Here is an 18,361-nt window from a genome sequence, read left to right on the forward strand (position 1 = left end):
TACAGGTTCCCAAATCCTCGGTTCGTGGAACCCCACGCAAGTAGGAGCTGCGGGACGGCATCCTACACCCCAGCACCTACAAAAGTGAGTACATGGCAAAATGTATCTAATCCTAACTCTGGGAGGTAGGTGCAGGGGGATGTGTGAGGTTTGCTGGGCAGCTAAAGTAGTGAGTTCCAGGTTCAATGACAGACCCTTATTTTGACAGACAAAAATAAGGTCTAGAGCAACAGGCAAAGGCTTCTGACATGGGCATCTAAACTACATGCATGCATAGTTTAATGAGCATATGTACACATACAAACACATGTGCATATTTACCACACACACACACACACACACACACACACACACACACGCACACACACGTAATTCCTTAGACAGCTGTGACTAATGTGTCCACATAAGTAGTTCTGTTCTTTGCAGGCACTGTTTGTATGTTTTATTTGTATCTGTAGTCACTCTTCAAGATCAATAACAGTGTGATGTTCTCCCACCTAATCATTTTGCAATCACTAGTGCTTAGAGGTTCTTCCTGCAACATTTTAAGGTCACAATATGTATTAAACTTCTACTGACATATTTATGAAAAATGAACTTTTCATTTCCTTACCCTATAACCCCTGAAGTGAACTTTCTAAGCCTAAGAGTAACTTACTTCAAGAACCAAGAGAGCTCAGATCTGCCCACATTCCAGACACCTTCCAAGCATTCAGTTAAATACCACATATGCCATTATATAAGCACCATAAATATTGTATATATTTATTCAAATATCACATATATCAGTGTAAAGATATACTTAAATATTTATCAGTAATTCTAAATAAGTTTTTGAATGAATTAAAGAAAAAATGAGGAACTATGTCTGCTTATTATCTAAAATAGTCTCTTAAAAATCCTTTCCCATTTTGTAATAAAATAATCTACTGAGTCATCTTTTCCTAGAGATCAATGAGATACACTCAAAGTTTTTACTTTAGAACATCACCAAAGCTAAGTACTTTCTCAATAGTTGTGTTTTGTTTTTTTCTCTCCAATTCAATGTTCTCTTGATAAAAAGTAGTCTTTTAAATGCACTTTACATGCAAATAATATTTTATTTTGGTAACTCACTTTACTTACATGTTACTATTTGTAGCCTCACTCTTACAACATGTTTAGGGATTATTTTAAAATTATGTAATGAAAGACACTGGGCTTTAGGAGATGACTAAAAAAGCCTATAAAAGCATAAGTTCCTGGGTTTGAATCTCTGGCCCACATGTAAAAAGCCATGAGTGGTAGCATGCATCTGTACTGACCTTTTCCAAGGCATCCATGTGCATACATACATGTACATAAGCAAAACACTTTACACATACATGTACATAAGCAGAACACTTTACACATACATGTACATAAGCAGAACACTTTACACATACATGTACATAAGCAGAACACTTTACACATACATGTACATAAGCAAACACTTTACACATGCATGTACATAAGCAGAACACTTGTACCCATCAAATAAAAACAAATAAATAAATCTAAAGAACACAGCAAAGAGGAGAAAACTGCTCTGTTCTTGCCTTTAAATCTTTAAACACTTGTGAACCAATGTGAGATTAATAACAAGTGTGGATCTCACTCATGGTAGCCTTGTTCATGGTCTTAGTTATTTTCTTTACTACCTTAATGTTTATTTCTTTTCCACGTCATACTGATTTTTTGTCCAAATCAAAACTCTTAAAACATTTGAATGTATGACTGGAACTTCAATTTTGTTTCATTAATCCTTTTGATTTTAATTGATCGGACATATTATTCATTTGGAGTAACTCTCTACCTTGAGATGTCATCTCTCATTACTGTTCCCCAATCTTATTCCTACTTTGTCGAAAGTGGTTTTGTTAAGACTCCAAGGAGTCTCTCAGTAGAGTCTCATTCAGTGCATGTATATACTGCACACAACATTATCTTGCCTCCATTTTGCTTTCACAATTACAAACTGGGATTCTTCCAGATAGAGAAGGCGCGTACACTCTGGTTCCTCATTAGACACCAGTGTGAATTTCAGCGCCACCCATCAGGCTTAATCTACCTAAGCTCTCCGGGTTTCCTTTCATTCTTCCTTTTCAAGGCAAATGCTGACCTCTGTTCAGAGAGGAATGCTCAAAGAAAACATCCACACACACTGTGCTTTGGAATCCACCTGACAGCTGACTTTCCATACCTCTACCTCAAGAAGGCAGGTAAGATTTCCGTGACAAACCTCAAAGGAAGATATTAACGGAGCACTAACACCTTATTCTCTTCGCATTGTTTGACTAAAATGGGATGGGCTGTCACATCAGAAATCATCTTCAAAGGATGGACATAAATAATAAATGCCTAAAAGCCATAAATACTTCTCTGACCTACAGTGGGAGTGAATACGGTATTTATGAACCCCTCAAATGGTTCACTATTAACAAATGAGGTGACTCCACAATCAGTCACATATTTTCCTTACATATTTGCCAGCCCTGCTAGCACAACTGCCAGGCAGGCCAGAGAGTTGTGGTCCCTGTGGGATGCTTTGAGGTCCAGACAGTCATCCTGTCTCCCCTGAAAAATGACAGGCTTGCTGTGCTGGATGCCTCAGAAGGAGTGGAGGGCAGTCGAGGAGCTGTTCGTTCTCCTCAGACCTTGACAGTAAAGGTTGAAGGAAGGAAAATATGGCGGCCACTGAGTAGACACTATGTTAATGTTAAACATGCTTGTGTTCCAGAACTTTTCCACTTTTAGTTTCCACACAATTTCTCTTTCAAAGCTCTAGGCAGTTGCTCATAAAAAGTAAATGGTTAGCATGTAGTCTTTGTCATGTAAGTACTAACCAGGGCCTGACCTTATTTAGCCTCAGAGACCAGAGGAGATCAGGGCACTTCAGGGTAATAGGGCCATAGACCTAGCGGTTAGTTACATCTGCTGGTTTCAAACGGTCAATGTTGTACATAAAAATTCTCATCTGCAGTCATAAACTCACCTCAAAGTATTCTAACCGAGTTGCATAGGAAAGCTCCAACTTGAAGCCTTTTTGTGTGTTGCACAGTTGCAACCTTTAAGTTTTATTTTGATCTATTAAGATCACTCTTAATCTCTTAAGAGGCAGATAAATCTTTTCCACTGAGAATATTTTACTGATTAAACAAAGAAAATAATTACAAGACAGGACTGTTCTAACATCTCAGTCCCAGATGGCTCCTTCCCAGCAGCTGGGAGTGCACTCTAACAAACAGGTGTTGAGGTTTTGTCTTTTATTGTTTATTGTACTGCTAAGTACTGGCCTCGAAGATATGGATTCTGCAAAAGGGACTCTGCCCCCAGTTAATTCTGATTGGTAAATAAAGGGGCCTGCAGCCAATAGTTGGGGAGAAAATACATAGGCAGGGTTTAGATTTCTCAGGTTTAAGACCATAAGGAAGAAGGGAGATGGGGAGCCTCCATGGGCTAGAGGCCAAGAGAATGTGGCCCAGAGCAGCCCAGGTGAAGCACAGCAATGACTTAGGTTATGGATAGGAGGTGGATTCTAACAGCATGGACGGGAGGCACTTGCCTAGCTCTTATGCTGCTTGGGGCATATTAAAATATAAGGCTGCGTGTATGTCTTTTGTCAGGGAACAAAAATGGTCAAAGGCAGGAAGGAACTCCATGCTGGGATTTTTTAAAATATTTTCTTTTATTACCAACAGGCTCCCAGTTTCACTGATTTCTATTAAACAGACCCTCGAGATCACCAAGAAAGATGATCCATACACCTGGAAACTTCACTTGTGTCAGCTCCCTCTTCCCTACTGGAGCAGAGCCCTCTTTGCACGCCAACTATGCTTATAAAGACACATTTGAAAACTCCATCCGTCTTGCTGGATATAAATCCAAATAATAAAAACTGAAAATGGAAAGAGCCCTGTCCCACCTTCAAGTTACTCATTCTGTCTTCCAAACTGGTTCAGATTGTATTATGGAAGACCAGTGTAAATCCATTGCTAGTTATAATTAACACTGAAATGATCACTTTTATTTTTCTTGGCTGTAAAAACACATGGACAGGGGGCTGGCAAGATGGTTCAGCGGTTAAGAGAAGTGACTGTTCTTCTGAAGGTCCTGAGTTCAAATCCCAGCAACTACATGGTGGCTCACAACCATCCATAATGAGATCTGATGCCCTCTTCTGGGGTGTCTGAAGACAGCTACAGTATACTTACATATAATAAATAAATAAATCTTAAAAAGAAAAAACACATGGACAAAGAGGTCCCCACAATTACAAGCACTAACATCTACTCATTGATTTACAGCTGACATTCTGTGTCTGGGTGGGGATAAATGTGCATATATGTGAAGGCAGGAGGATAGCCTCGGGTACCACTGAGCAGGAGGATAGCCTAGGGTACCACTGAGCAGGAGGATAGCCTAGGGTACCACTGAGCAGGAGGAGAGCCTAGGGTACCACTGAGCAGGAGGATAGCCTCGGGTACCACTGAGCAGGAGGATAGCCTAGGATACCACTGAGCAGGAGGATAGCCTCGGGTACCACTGAGCAGGAGGATAGCCTAGGGTACCACTGAGCAGGAGGATAGCCTAGGGTACCACTGACCTTAGGAGCTATTGACCTGCTGTTTTCCTGAAACAGTGTTTCTCCCTGGCTTACAACTCATCAATGAGACTAGCTTCAGATGGCCAGACAGAACCTAATGGATCCGTCAGTATCTACCTGTGATGGTTTATATATGCTTGGCCCAGGGAGAGGCACTATTAGAAGGTGTGGCCTTGTTGGAGTAGGTGTGTCACTGTGGTTGTGGGCTTAAGACCCTCCCCCTAGCGGACTGGAAGTCGCTCTTCCACTAGCAGACTTCAGATGAAGATGTAGAACTCTCAGCTCTTGCCTGCACCATACCAGTCTGGATGCTGCCATGATCTCGCCTTGATGATAACAGACTGAACCTCTGAACCTGTAAGCCAGCCCCCCGCCAATTACATGTTTGTATAAGACTTGCCTTGGTCATGGTGTCTGTTCCCAGCAGTAAAACCCTAACTCAGACATGACCCCTATTACTAGCATCACAAGTGCTTCATGAGGCCTGATGTTTTCAAACTGGATTGTAGCTGAATTTAGGTCCTTGCAACAATTTTATCAAGTGCCAATCTCCCCAAGCCTATAGACATTTTTACATGCACTTTCTAACTGCCAGTATCCATCCCTTCATAGGACTCTTAGTGCCTGACACACCATGTGCTAACAGCTACACGGGCTGTAGAGAATGTTTAACAGCTACTTATGCTCTACTTTGCCAGGCATGTGACTAACACTTTACAAATACAAACACATTCAACCTCCCTGCAACCCTTCGAGGCAGGCAGGTACCATCTCACTGCACAGGTAAGTACGGTGAGCATAAGGAATTAAAAAGTCTGACACAGTCACTCAGCCAGTAAGCAGGCAGCCACTGCCACTGTGCACCCAAGCAGTTTGGGTTCCCCAGGCTCTGTTAACTGCCACTCTTAATTATCCACTCTTAATTAACTACCATTCCAGCAGTGGAAGAACTTTGTGAGCTTCCAACATTCAGCTACAGTATTATCCTGCTGGATATTTCACACATTTGTTAGTTTGCTATATATTCAAAAGATTGTTATGTAAAAAGTATGCTCCTAAGAGCAATAGGAGGACCTAAATACTACGTACACCTCATCATCTAAACCCTAAACCCATGGTCCCTAAGGGAAATCATTTGTGTTCAAAATTGATACATCTCAAGGAATGCAGTGTCAATGTCAGGCCTGCGGCTCTGAGCACATGCTGCAGTGATGAAGCCGGTCTTGGGAGGACTGCGGATCCTGAAGACACTTCTGTCCTCTCATAATCAACACAGTACTAGGATCTCCTGTTAGCTTTTCTCTAAAACACTTCAGTCCTTTAAGATCGGGGCCTATTTTTATCTTTGAGCTCTCAAACACAACAAAGACATCACTCTGGACATAGTTACAGACAAGATCCTGAGAGAGTTCAGAAAAGCAGGAGCAGAGAAAACAACTATGAACCTCAAGAGAGAAACAGGAAATGCGTTCTTGGCCCTGTAGCTGCCACATGTCAGCTGCACCTGTCTTCAACTCCTTGGAGCCATTTCCGCAGATTCTGGGTTGAATGCCCCTAGTGGAGACCCAGAGTAACTGCATCCCCCATGGGTGATCAACACAGCACTCACCTTTCCTTCTGGCAGCTCTATGAGACCTGAGCAAAGGAAGCATGCTCCACCCTGCTCTGTTTTCCTAACTGTTAATCGGAGACCCAGAGTAACTGCATCCCCCATGGGTGATCAACACAGCACTCACCTTTCCTGCTGGCAGCTCTATGAGACCTGAGCAAGGGAAGCACGCTCGACCCTGCTCTGTTTTCCTAACTGTTAATCCTGAGCACAAGTCAGTTCTAACTAAATCACAGGAACATTGAAAAGGGTTTCAGGTTTTTGGGGGCAGGTTTTTGGGCTGCCTTGTTTAAGAGACACAGTCTCCCCAAGGTATTCAGACTGAGTCAAGGAACCCTCATACATGAAATTATAGAACAATAACTTGCCTAGCTAAACATCTTCTTTAACTTTTTATTGATTCTTTGTGAATTTCACATCATACACCCCAATCTCATTCATCTCCCCTTTCCTTCATATCTGCCCTCCACCTCTACACTCTATCTCCCAAATTAGAATTAAAAAAAAAATCATCTTGTCCTAGAAACTGTAGTGTGCCACGGTATGTCACACTATATACCCTTTTCTCCATACATCTCTACTCCAAGTGTTCATTACAATGAGTCATTGGTCTGGTTTGATGCCTTTGGCTTCTGCTACACTATCAATACTAGATTCTCATCAGGACTTATTTCAGATATCTTGTTGCCCTGTGTCATGGAGATCCTGCAGCTTTGGATCTATAGGACCAGCCCTTTCAGATCACTCCAGCAGATGGGTAGCTATTGGGGTAGGCCAACTCGAAGCCCTGGATCTGAGTCTGGGAGGTAGCAGAGGTGGATAGGTTGGCATCTCCCCTATGCCCACACCACAAAGGCGATCCCTCCCAGACTGCTCCTGCTAGCAGCAGCCAGCAAGGAGCAGGGTTAGCTCCCCTGCTCTCATGTCCTTGGGACCAGCTCATCCATGTTTTCACCACCAGGCCAAGTTCTACTATGCTGTCCAGGTGAAAGGCAGGGCCAGCTCAGCATAGTTCCTCAGGCAGTGCAGACCAGGGGCATCTGTGTAGGCTTTGGTGGTAACATAAATCCTACAGACCCACACATGGCTCAGGCAGCAGCCTGGGCCAGGATATCCTCACTGCTTCACTAGCACACAGGCCACTCAGATCAGAATGTCCCCACCGGGCAACACGGCCCTCAGATAGCCACACGGTCTCTGGTGGCATCCCAGCCCACAGACATCCACTTGGCCTCTGGAGGTAACTCTGGCCATAGACATTGATATAGACCCAAGCTGCAGCAGGACCACAGACCCAGCCAGATGTGTTCTTTGGCAGCAGTCCAGCCCAGAACCTCATCATGGCCTCCTCTTATCTGCCTGCTCTTCACTGCTGTTGAGTCCGTCTCCATTTCCACATTTCTCCACAATGTAAGAACCCCTCAGCTTCGCCTTTTATTCCATCTCTCCATCTAGTACTCCCCTTTTCCCATCTCTCCATCACACATTATTCCATTGTAGTAGTACCCAAGTCAGGTGCTTGGGTCTCTTTCTTCTGGCCTCCCTAGGCCAGCACGCACATCTGTATTATTAAGGTAATGTTCAGAGGGACATGTAGTGATGGGGATCTGGAGTATACACCTACAAAAGAATAAACTGGACCCTAACTTACATCAAAAGCACAAATTAATTCAAAACAGATTGAAGACATATTACCTAAAACTATTGGAAAAAAAAAGATAAGGGAAAAGAATAGTCAGATCAGGTGTGATTTCCTGTCAATGATAACAAAAGCTCAGGCAACACAATGGGAATAAGCAGAAAGTTGGAAAACCAAGGTTAAAAGCTGCATAGAGAGAGAAGGCTGGAGAGACGGCTTGGTGTTTGAAAGCATGTCATGCTTTTGCTGAACACTCAGATTCCCTTCCCAGTGTCCATGTGGGGGGCTCACAATAGTGTCTCAACCCAGGTCCAGTGGCTCCAGGGTCCTCTGCTGGACACTGTGAAGACATCTAGCCACATGCATGTACTGTCACACATATATGCAAATAAAATTTAAATAACTTTAAAAATAAAAGACTGAACAAAGAAAACAACCCACAGAGTGAAATGACAATCCATGAGATATGGGAGAAAAATATGCTGGGGAGATACAATTCATATTCAGAACACATATAGGAATCTACAACCCAGCTAAAAGAACCCCATTAAAAAAAAAAAAAACCTGAAAGCAGAGGCAGAAGATCAGGAGCTCAAGATCAGCCTCGGCGGCATAGCAAGCTGAACATTACACTGGTTTATATGAGACCTTGTGCCATAAATAAATAAATAAACCCACAGCAAAGGTGGCAAAGGATTGAAATATGTCCCAAAGGAGAGATCCACATGACCAACATGCATATGAAGAGTTGTCAACATTGCTATTTATAAACCATAAACCGTCCCTCCATTAGGATGCCCACTATCAAAAGAAGGAAAATAAGAGGCTCAGGTATGTGTACAAATGGCTGGAAGTCCAGGACACGGTGGAATACGAGCTGGTGCTTCCTTTCTGGAAAGGAGTATAGCTGTTCATCAGAATACTGAAAACAGAACTACCAACTACCATATGCCCTGGCAATCTTATTTTCTGTATATATATGTACAAGAGAATTCTATACAAGAGAATTATTGTACAAGCAGGATCTCATCAGAATCTCTGTGCTCCTGAGCTCACTGTCCAATTATGCACAACGGCAAAGAAGCAGACACAAGCCAAATGCTATCAGCAGACAAATGAAGGAAATTCTCTCTCACACACACACAGGTACACAAGAGAGATGTAACAAGACAAGGAAATTCAGCATGGATAAACTTCAAGAACTTTGTGCTGTGTAAACTAAGCCAGTCAGAGGAGAACAAAAGACAAACACCACAAAGTAAAGTCATCATAACCATAAACCCTATGGATGTGGTTAAAGGGTATACAGAGTTTCAGTCTGACAGGATGAACACCTTTTAGCAATCTGTCCTGTGATATGTAAACACCCTTCACACTACAGGACGACACGCTTCAAAAGAGTCAATGTAGTAAATTTAATGTTTAATATTGCCACAATTAAAAAACAAAACAAAACAAAACCTTTCATGAGGCTAGAGAGATTGATCGACAGTTAAGAGCACTGGCTGCTTTTCCAGAGGACCAGGGTTTGGTTCCCAGCACCCATATGGTGGTTCACAACCATCTATACCACCATTTCTACCTGATACAATGCCCTTCTCTGGCCTCTGTGGGCACTACATGTTCATGTCCTACACAGAGTTACATGCAGGTAAAAGACTCATGCATATACAATTTAAACGTTTTAGTTTTAATTTTTAAAACACTTGCAAAGAGTAATTAAAGGGAATCCACTTTGAAATAAAACACTATGTTCCCATGTGATATGGCAAAGAGCAGTAACATTAGGCTTGGAGAGGACTGTCACCACTCTGTATTTCAGCACACACACACCATTGTGGGCAGATTTGAAATGTTCCCCGTGGCTCATGTGTTTGAGAACTTAGATGCCAGCTGGTGGCACAGTTTGGGTATTGGTAGAACCTTAGAAGACGGAGCCTTGAGGGAGGAAGTAGGTCTCTGAGTGCTAACCTTGGGGCTTTACAGCCTGGTCTACCTCCTGGCTGCTCACTTCCTGGCTCCCCCCTGCTCTCCTTACTATCCTCCTTTACCACAATCTACTTTATCCTCTAATTATGAACTTTAATGAACTCTTCTTCCCCTGAGTTGCTTCTTGTCAGGTATTTGACCACAACAATCAGAAAAGTGACTGGCAGACACTTCGAAGCCTGACCTCTTAGATGCTGTCTACTGCCCTTCCTTGTAGCTCTGTGACTATAAGGAAATCACTTCACCTTTTCTACTTAAATATTCTCATCTTAAAACTGCCAATCATATTCTCCTCCCATTCAATTATTGAGAAGGCTATTTGAATTTGTGCACAGAGTACAAGAAGCATAAGCATTCAACAAAGTATCATGTCTTAGTCATTCTGCCATGAAGAATGACTGTCTAGGTTCAGAACAGAGGGATGCTGAAGGCAGTAAGGAACAATGCTAACGTTATTAGTCTCCAGTGACACACCTTCTTCATACTGCATAACCTGCTACGAAATGCAGCTCCTCTGTAGGGCTGAGAGAATGTAGTGATGCATAAAGGGACCAAGTTCAGTCAGAGAAAAAAAAATTAGAGTCGTGCATTTGTGTGGAGAAGAGATGGGCTGGCTGCCATGTATATTCATGACCAATATGAAGTTAGTTGACTTTGTGCTTGTACCACAGAAAAGAGAAATACAGAAGTCTCATAAACAACGTGATATAGCTCATGTTAATGGCCTCCTTACTCACTTGTGGAGGGAGTTGTTATACTACTAGACAAACATAATCAGGCAATAATCTACCAGGACTCTGAAGGTCAATCTCCATGCCAACGGATGTGTCAGGGAGGGTGTGAGACAGCTAGCATGCAAGGAAATCAGAAATTAAGGGGAGCTCTGTTTACACATCAATTTTATACCAAGCAGGAAAATAAAACCAATAAAAAACTATCTGAAAAACAATTTCCAAAAAGTTTTAAAGACAAACTTTATTATCTTTGCATCGCCACACAAATATTTTTTATTGAAAATCCAACTGCTTTGGGTTAAGGAATCTCAACCTCAAAGAAAGTATTTTCATGAATCTCAATGTTGCATGGCATTTATTTTGATAAAACAAGGTTTTAAATTTGTTTACAGTTAGGAATAAAAATGTACAGGCTTATATGATATTTTTGAAACTATTGTTCAGTAGGCTGTATCAACTACAAATTGCAACATGAAGTTATAAACTGTATTTCAGCAGAGAAAGTACAGACAGGCTGCTAGGGAAAATGAGGTAAACCTAAGAGTAATTCCACAAATTCTGGCTATGTAAATTGTTGTGATGTCACTTCTCTGAGCTATACAGAGTGCTATGATGTCACTTCTCTGAGCTATAGATTGGTGTGATGTCACTCCTCTGAGCTATACAGAGTGCTATGATGTCACTTCTCTGAGCTATATAGATTGTTGTGATGTCACTCCTCTGAGCTATACAGAGTGCTATGATGTCACTTCTGTGAGCTATACAGAGTGCTGTAATGTCACTCCTCTGAGCTATAGATTGGTGTGATGTCACTTCTGTGAGCTATACAGAGTGCTGTAATGTCACTCCTCTGAGCTATACAGAGTGCTGTAATGTCACTCCTCTGAGCTATACAGATTGGTGTGATGTCACTCCTCTGAGCTATTCAGATTTGTGGAGAGCTGAGGAATGCCGCACCTCAAAGATGTTGAGCGCTCAATGGAGTAAACAAGCCCTTTCATGGTTATGGTCGGGTCAACTGGCTTGCTTTCGCTGTGTGGGCCAATAAGATTGCGCTACGTAGCTTTACCTGAGTGGCTGACCATACAGTATTTAACCTGGGGGTTGGCTCTCCCCGGGGTCAGAAGAAGCAGAAGAAGATTGTGAGAAGAATGTAAAAAGGTTTCCTGAATAAACCGCAGAAGAGCTCGAGTGTGTCGCGTCGTCCTTGCCGGTTCGAGGGTGGTTGTGACACAGATTGGTGTGATGTCACTCCTCTGAGCTATACAGATTGGTGTGATGTCACTCCTCTGATCTATACAGATTGGTGTAATGTCACTTCTCTCAGCTATACAGATTGGTGTGATGTCACTTCTCTGAGCTATACAGAGTGCTGTGATGTCACTTCTCTCAGCTATACAGATTGGTGTGATGTCACTCCTCTGAGCTATACAGAGTGAGTGCTGTGATGTCACTTCTCAAGAAAGGTCTGAATAGCAGTGAATCTCATGGTTTCAGTACCTTGACACTTTCTGCAGGAACACTACACCAGTTATCAGGAGCAGTAAATGCCTTCAGCAGAGCAAAAGCCATCTACATGTGTGGTGTCAGCGCCACGTTCCTACACTCCGCAGTTTTGAAACACGATAAGCAGGAGAAACACAGGGCCAGAGAAAACAAACGAGAAAACTATTATATTTTCACTAGATTTATTTTTATTATTTTTAATTATATGCAAGGACCGGAAGTACGTGTATAGACATGTAATGGCCACAAAGGCTGGATTCCCAGGCAGTGGTGAGCTGTCCAAAGTGGGTACTGGGAACCAAACTAAGGCCCTCTGCAAGAGCAGTATCTATTCTTAACTGCTGAAGCATTTCTCTAGCCCCTCAATCATTTTATTTTAAAATATTATTATAAATAAACCCTGGTTCAAGAAAAAAAATCAAAGACTAGAGACACCTACAAAATGGACTTCATGTTGGGGGGGGGGCGTGCCGATCAAAAATATGTGTCCTATTTGAGCTAAGTCTTCAAGTTTAAAAAGGCAAAAAGCAGGGACAATAATAAAGTCTGGTCTTTGTGCTGACTGAAGCAAAACAAAAGGACTAATAGTTTGCCCTGTGCTCACACACCAGCATTCAGTACACTATTTTGCTATAATTCAAGAAAATAGATTTCTCTGGCCCAAAAGAGCACAAATATCCTTCTTTTCTTGGGCTTATCTTCAAGGCTCACTGAACACAGACAGATCAGTAATTATACTACCTGGTCAAAAGTTTTCTTTTTAAAAGATCTCTACTTGAAGGAACCAATGGATGCACTACCAACTGCTGGCTAGACTCTGCTCACCTCGTGGCTACCAACTCTCTAAGGAATTTCTGACACTAAAAAGCTTCCATGAGACAAGAAAGTCGGAAAGAAAAGGAGAAGGGCTAAAGAGGAAAACGGAAAGAGGAAAGGGGGATTTAGAAAAGTTACATGGAACTACAGCATCACTGCAACCTCCAGGGCTACAGTGACTACCCCTACACAGAGCATCTTTAGACAGACTCTCCAGCTGACACGGGCAGATGATCCTCTCCCAGCCTCTCACTCATCCACACTTCAAACCCTGGCTTTTTCTGTGACTTCACTCCTACAGTGAACTTCCCTTTAAATGTCTAGTAAAAGCAACTTTTGAGATCTTGCTAACAGAATCCTGAGTTTGTGTCTACGACCTTTTCAGGGAAATGGTGGAAAGTTTCTACGTCCAGCAGGAGGAGACCTGGTCCCACTAAGGTAAGAGGTAGGAAGGCTAGGTGAGAGACCATAGAAAAGGATTTTCCTGTGCCCAGGCCAGAGGAGGCAGTAATCCAGCACTCTCTCACTTCCTGCTTACATCATCTGCTGGATTCCTACTTGTCTTTCAACATCGGACTTAAAGATGGCTTCTCTAAAACCTTTCTTAAGCCTGCATCCTTTTCAGTGTTTAGTTGTGGTTAGGTATGAATGTGTCTGTATGGGTCTATGTGAATTAGGGTGACGTTGTAACAGCCCCCCAGATTCCTCGAAGCTGGAGTTAGGAGTTACAGGTGGTTATGATCTGAACAACAGAGATACTGGGAACTGGACTTCAGCAAGAACAGAATATGCTCTTAACCACTAAGCCATCTCTCCAGCCCCTCTGGTACCTTTTCTACACACACAGCCCAAACAATCAGTGATCTATCTGCTCTCCCCATTTCTCTGGCACTTAGACAACCCTCTACTGTTTTGTAACTGGTTACTGATGTGTCTTCCTGATCTGTTCAGGGGCTTCATAGTTAGCTATTTACTCCCGATCCCAAATCTGACAGAACTTATCATGGAATAAATGAATGAATGATTTCATCAAAGTGCAACATTCAAACCTTTAGATGACATTTATATAATTTTGATAATGCGTTAATTTCATTGTTGAAAGGACGGTTTTGAATTAAATTGACACCAGCCATGGAAGTTTCACTTCATTTGTGACATTTCTGCTCATCATTCACTTGAACATTCAGTATGTTTCTTCTATGCTTCAGGAATACAAATTTGGAAATTTACAAAATCAACAAAATCTCTGATTCCAAGCACCTTAGATTTCCCCAGGGTAAATGTGGAGAGAAAAGTTATCATGGAGAGCTTGTCTAGAAATGGCACAAGACATGTTAAATTATCACAAGACAAAAACCAACAAAAAAACCCAGAAACAACAACAAAACCAATAACAACAACAATAAAAATCACTTGCCACATAGAAAGATTACCTGTTCTAAAAGGGGCCATGGAGTAAGCCCTGACTTAGTGTTCTAAACAGACAAAACTGATTGATTGTCTCCCCAAACAAACCACAAGAATGTCAACAAAACACTCATGTTAGAGACCCATTTCCTTTCAGCTACAAAGAACCAAAAGTTCTCTCAGGAGGATGGTGATCTGTGAGTTACAGAGGTCTTTATATAAATATTTGAAACTGTACGCTTAACCACTAATTTAAACTTGAAGTGTTTCTTTTTCTTTCCTGAATTTTACGGATCCCATGTCAGAGACTGCGTCTGACTTCACACCTCTTCTCTTCCTCCACGCACACAGTTCCTGCCTAGCTGTTCTCACAATGGCATATCTGCTCTTTGGCGTGCACCATCCTCTTTCCTTCTGTATTCACACCAGTCCACCCTTGCTTACAGTCCTTTCCTAATCTCCAGACCTGGTTTTTCTCCATGGAGCTCACTGCATCACCTGTTCTACCCATCCACCACCTCTCAGCCTCTCCTCCTAAGGCAGTGAGTGGTTCTCAACCTGTAGGTCAAGTCCCCTTTGAGGTCGCTTATCAGAGGTCCTGCATATCAGATAGTTACATGGCATGTGTATAAATGTAGCAAGATTACAGTTATGAAGTAGCAACGAAATAATTTTATGGTTGGAGGTCACTACAACATGAGGAGCTGTATTAAAGGGCCACAGCGTTAGGAAGATTGAGAACCAGTGTCCTAAGGGAGGAGAGCCGGTTCTATCTGCCTTTAGACCCATTTGCTAAGCCAACTATAGAGGATGCTCTCCTTACAATCCTGCATCCTACATCTGAAAGGACTGTGACATGACAGCGCCTCAAGGCTGTCAGGCAAGAATCAACATAATGCTTCAGTTTCCATCTGACACTCAGGAGTTTCATTAAGACACATCTGCAAATCATCAATCTCAAAATATAAGTCTGGGAATTCATAATGAGACTGTGATAACTGAAGTGTCATTCCTATGCCCGGGGGAGGGGGGTGGGGAAAGAAGGTGAGGGTGGAAGAGAGGAAGGGTTTGTATCCCCAGCAGACGATGCTGATTAGAGTCCTAGGCATGTTATTGGTTGAAGGGTCCTACAGGCATAGGGTGTTTTCTACACAGAGAGTGGATTTCCACTGTTTTGTCTGTTTGGTGGTCATCTGGACCTTCCTTTGCCAAATCCACATTTCACAGAGAGCCTTACCATGATGCAGTAATTACCTATAAAAGCAAAGTCGGTGACTGGGGATGCAGGGACAGTGAGCTGGGGTTTTAGGTTCCTGTCTCCTACCGGCAGAGTTCAATGAATGAGTGCGCTTTCCCTGACAAACCTATCCAGAAGGGTGAAGGGGCAGCTACCTCAAACAGCAGCTAGTGGTCAGCTCCGGAAAGCTCCAGGAATCCATCTAGCCCTCCCATAGGGAAGCAACACTTTAACAGTGCCCTAAAGGAAACTGAATTATAAAAGGAAACATTTTACAGCACCATCAGTGGTGTGTCTTGGAAAACTACCAGTGAGATGTAAGTCACAACTCCCCATTCTCCCTTTAAAAGTGCTTTCTAATAACACTGGGCTCATCCCAAATAGCTTCCCTCTGCCAAGAGCACACCAGTAGGACCTCCTGCGCTAGGCAAACAGGGTGGAAAAAAAAATCAATGCCCAGAGAACCCACATCTCTTCATTTCTAAAGTAAATTGCAAGTATCCTTCTCGCTGGGCATTCACCCACAGGAGTAGCTCTTAAATGAATCTAGGAAATGAATATGACCTTTAATAGACAATTTGGTTCCCATAGGAAAAAAAAAAAGCAGAGAAAGGCAAAACAAGAATGGTGAACGTTGGCTCAAAGTAAAAGTTCTAAGTAGGATGGGGAGGGGGAGGCAGAAATTTCATCTAGAAACTGGCAAAGGTTGAAAGCCAACCACAGAGCACAGAGCAAGGAGAGGAAATAGTGTTCCACCCAAAAATGATCCACTGGAACGGAGCAAGAATTTTGGAGTTCAAAACTCCTTGACTCTACAAATTATTGCAGTTCGTCTAAAGCTGGGTGGGCTGAACAACCTAAAAGAACGGCTGGCAGTGGGGAAATCGCTCTCGGGGCATGGCAGGGATGTGGAGACCCTCCTAAACTCAACAAGGGGCCTCAGGTCAGGCCGGATCGGGGATGCTGGGGTTTCTAGAATTGCTCCAGACTGTCTGGCGATGACTGACCCGCGGGCGACCGCAGATCCCACGTGGGAATCCGGGAGAAGGGGGCGCATCCTCCACAGCCACCAGGGCCCCCCGAAGGACCGCGGAGCAGGGAAGAGCAGGGGTCAGTGGGGCTCGCGGGCGCGGCCACTCACCGATGCCGAGCCCCACGACCAGGCGACCGGCCAGCAGCGTCTCCTTGTTGGCGGCGGCGGCCAGCACGGCGGAGCCCACGGTGCACAGGGCGCTGGCCAGCAGGATGGCGCTGCGCCGACCGAGGGCGCCGTTCAGGGCCCCTCCGGCCAGCGCCGCGACGGCGGCCGCGCCCACCGCGCCCGACACCAGCAGCTCCTGCCACATCGCGCCCAGGCGCATCTGGCGCCGCAGCAGCAGCATGGCCCCGGACACCACGCCGGTGTCATAGCCGAACAGGAAGCCGCCGAGCGCCGAGAAGGCGGCGGCCGCGTACACGAAGGCGGGGGTCTCGTCGCGCTGGAACTGCCTGCGCGCCGCGCGCTCCAGCTCCGCGCCCTGCAGGCTGGCGGCCGACTCGGCGGCCAGGAGGCTGCGCTCCCCGCCCGGCGCCCCGGGCTCCGGCTGCCGGCGGCGCCTCTCGCCCATCAGGCTGCTCAGGCTGCGCAGCGTGTACTCCACGTCCTCGCTCGCCTTGCGGGACATGGGAGAGGCGGACGCCGCCGAGGCGGCAGCGGGGAAGTTCCGTGGGGCGCCGCGCACTCGCTGCCAGCTGCTGAGCCGCGGCTCCTCGGCCACCCCAGCCCGCTCGCCGCCTCGCAGCCTCTGCTAGGCTGGCGCTGTGGAGCGGCCGGGGGCGGGGTCGTGCGTCACTTGTCCGCTTGGAGGGGAGGGGCGAATGGGACCCGCCTCCTGTGGTGGGCGTGGCTAGAGAAGAGCTCCTCCCCCGGGCGCGGCCACCTCCCCTCTGTGGGCGGGGTTAAGTGGCGGGCCCTTGGAGGACGAGCTCCTCCTTGGGGAGACTCGGGTACCAGGACACAAGGAAGCCTGTCTTCTGGCTGTTCTGAGCTGCTGTCCAGAGCATAGAGGCTCACAGCAGGCTAAGGATCAGGTGAATGTCTCCTTCTGCCCTCCTGCTTGCAATCCGACGTGGCTGAGACTGCCTGGCACCCACCTACTTCTGTCCTTTTGCAGTGTGTGTCCCGCTGCAATTAGTTTGCAATTAGTTTGTTTTGGAGCACTTTGGAACCACGATCTCTGTTTCTGTAGTTTGCTTTCTTCCTGCTACTTTATCTTCAGCTTCTGCCCTTCTAAAAAGCATTTGCATCTTGATTCTCTGAGGGGAGAGAGAGAGGAGGAGGGAGAGGGGGAAGGAGGAAGAGAATTATCTCCGGAGAAGGCTTCCTGTGAACCCCCAAAGATGAAGCTGTGCGTATATACATCTCACTCGCACATAACTAGCTGATTCCAAGTGGAGCAAGGAAACCCAAGAATCTGATCCATTGTGCGATAGGCAATTGCCACCTTTCTTGCCCAGCATGCGAGCCCAAAAAGATACCTTCTCCCTGACAATTCCTGCTGCTGCCCCTTGATTTCGAGAAGCTATTTAAATGTCCCATTTGCCTGAAACAAAGTAATTTCAAAACGTTTGAGGATGGCTATTTTAATTGCTAATTGCCAGTTGTTGGCTGGATGGGAAACCTCCCGCTGATTTAAATATTCTGTAAATTATTTTATGTTGTTTCATTTCCAGAGAAGAAGACTAATCAAGTATCTTTTTGCTGCAGTCTCATTCTTCAGGCGTAGGACACCAGATTTAAATGAAAAAGAATTTTAAAACC

General features: G+C 44.5%; 1 protein-coding gene and 1 long non-coding RNA gene across 3 annotated transcripts in view; one reads left to right on the forward strand and one right to left on the reverse strand.

Moving 5' to 3' along the window:
- LOC116078205 overlaps positions 1 to 3,929 on the forward strand; it is an 18,495-nt gene extending 14,566 nt beyond the window's left edge. For both annotated transcript variants that reach the window (XR_004113450.1, XR_004113452.1), the window contains exons 4-6: positions 6 to 84; positions 2,129 to 2,240; positions 3,720 to 3,929. This is a non-coding gene — a long non-coding RNA (uncharacterized LOC116078205). The remainder of the gene's footprint in view (positions 1 to 5; positions 85 to 2,128; positions 2,241 to 3,719) is intronic.
- The window catches only part of Slc2a13 (solute carrier family 2 member 13), a 323,576-nt gene extending 306,185 nt beyond the window's left edge, over positions 1 to 17,391 (reverse strand). The window contains exon 1 of the mRNA XM_031353230.1: positions 16,703 to 17,391. Coding sequence (XP_031209090.1) covers positions 16,703 to 17,225 — 523 coding nt within the window. The 5' untranslated portion in view covers positions 17,226 to 17,391. The remainder of the gene's footprint in view (positions 1 to 16,702) is intronic.
- Positions 17,392 to 18,361: the final 970 nt, after the last annotated feature.

This window comes from Mastomys coucha, unplaced genomic scaffold (assembly GCF_008632895.1).
Source record: "Mastomys coucha isolate ucsf_1 unplaced genomic scaffold, UCSF_Mcou_1 pScaffold11, whole genome shotgun sequence".
Lineage (NCBI taxonomy): Eukaryota > Metazoa > Chordata > Mammalia > Rodentia > Muridae > Mastomys > Mastomys coucha.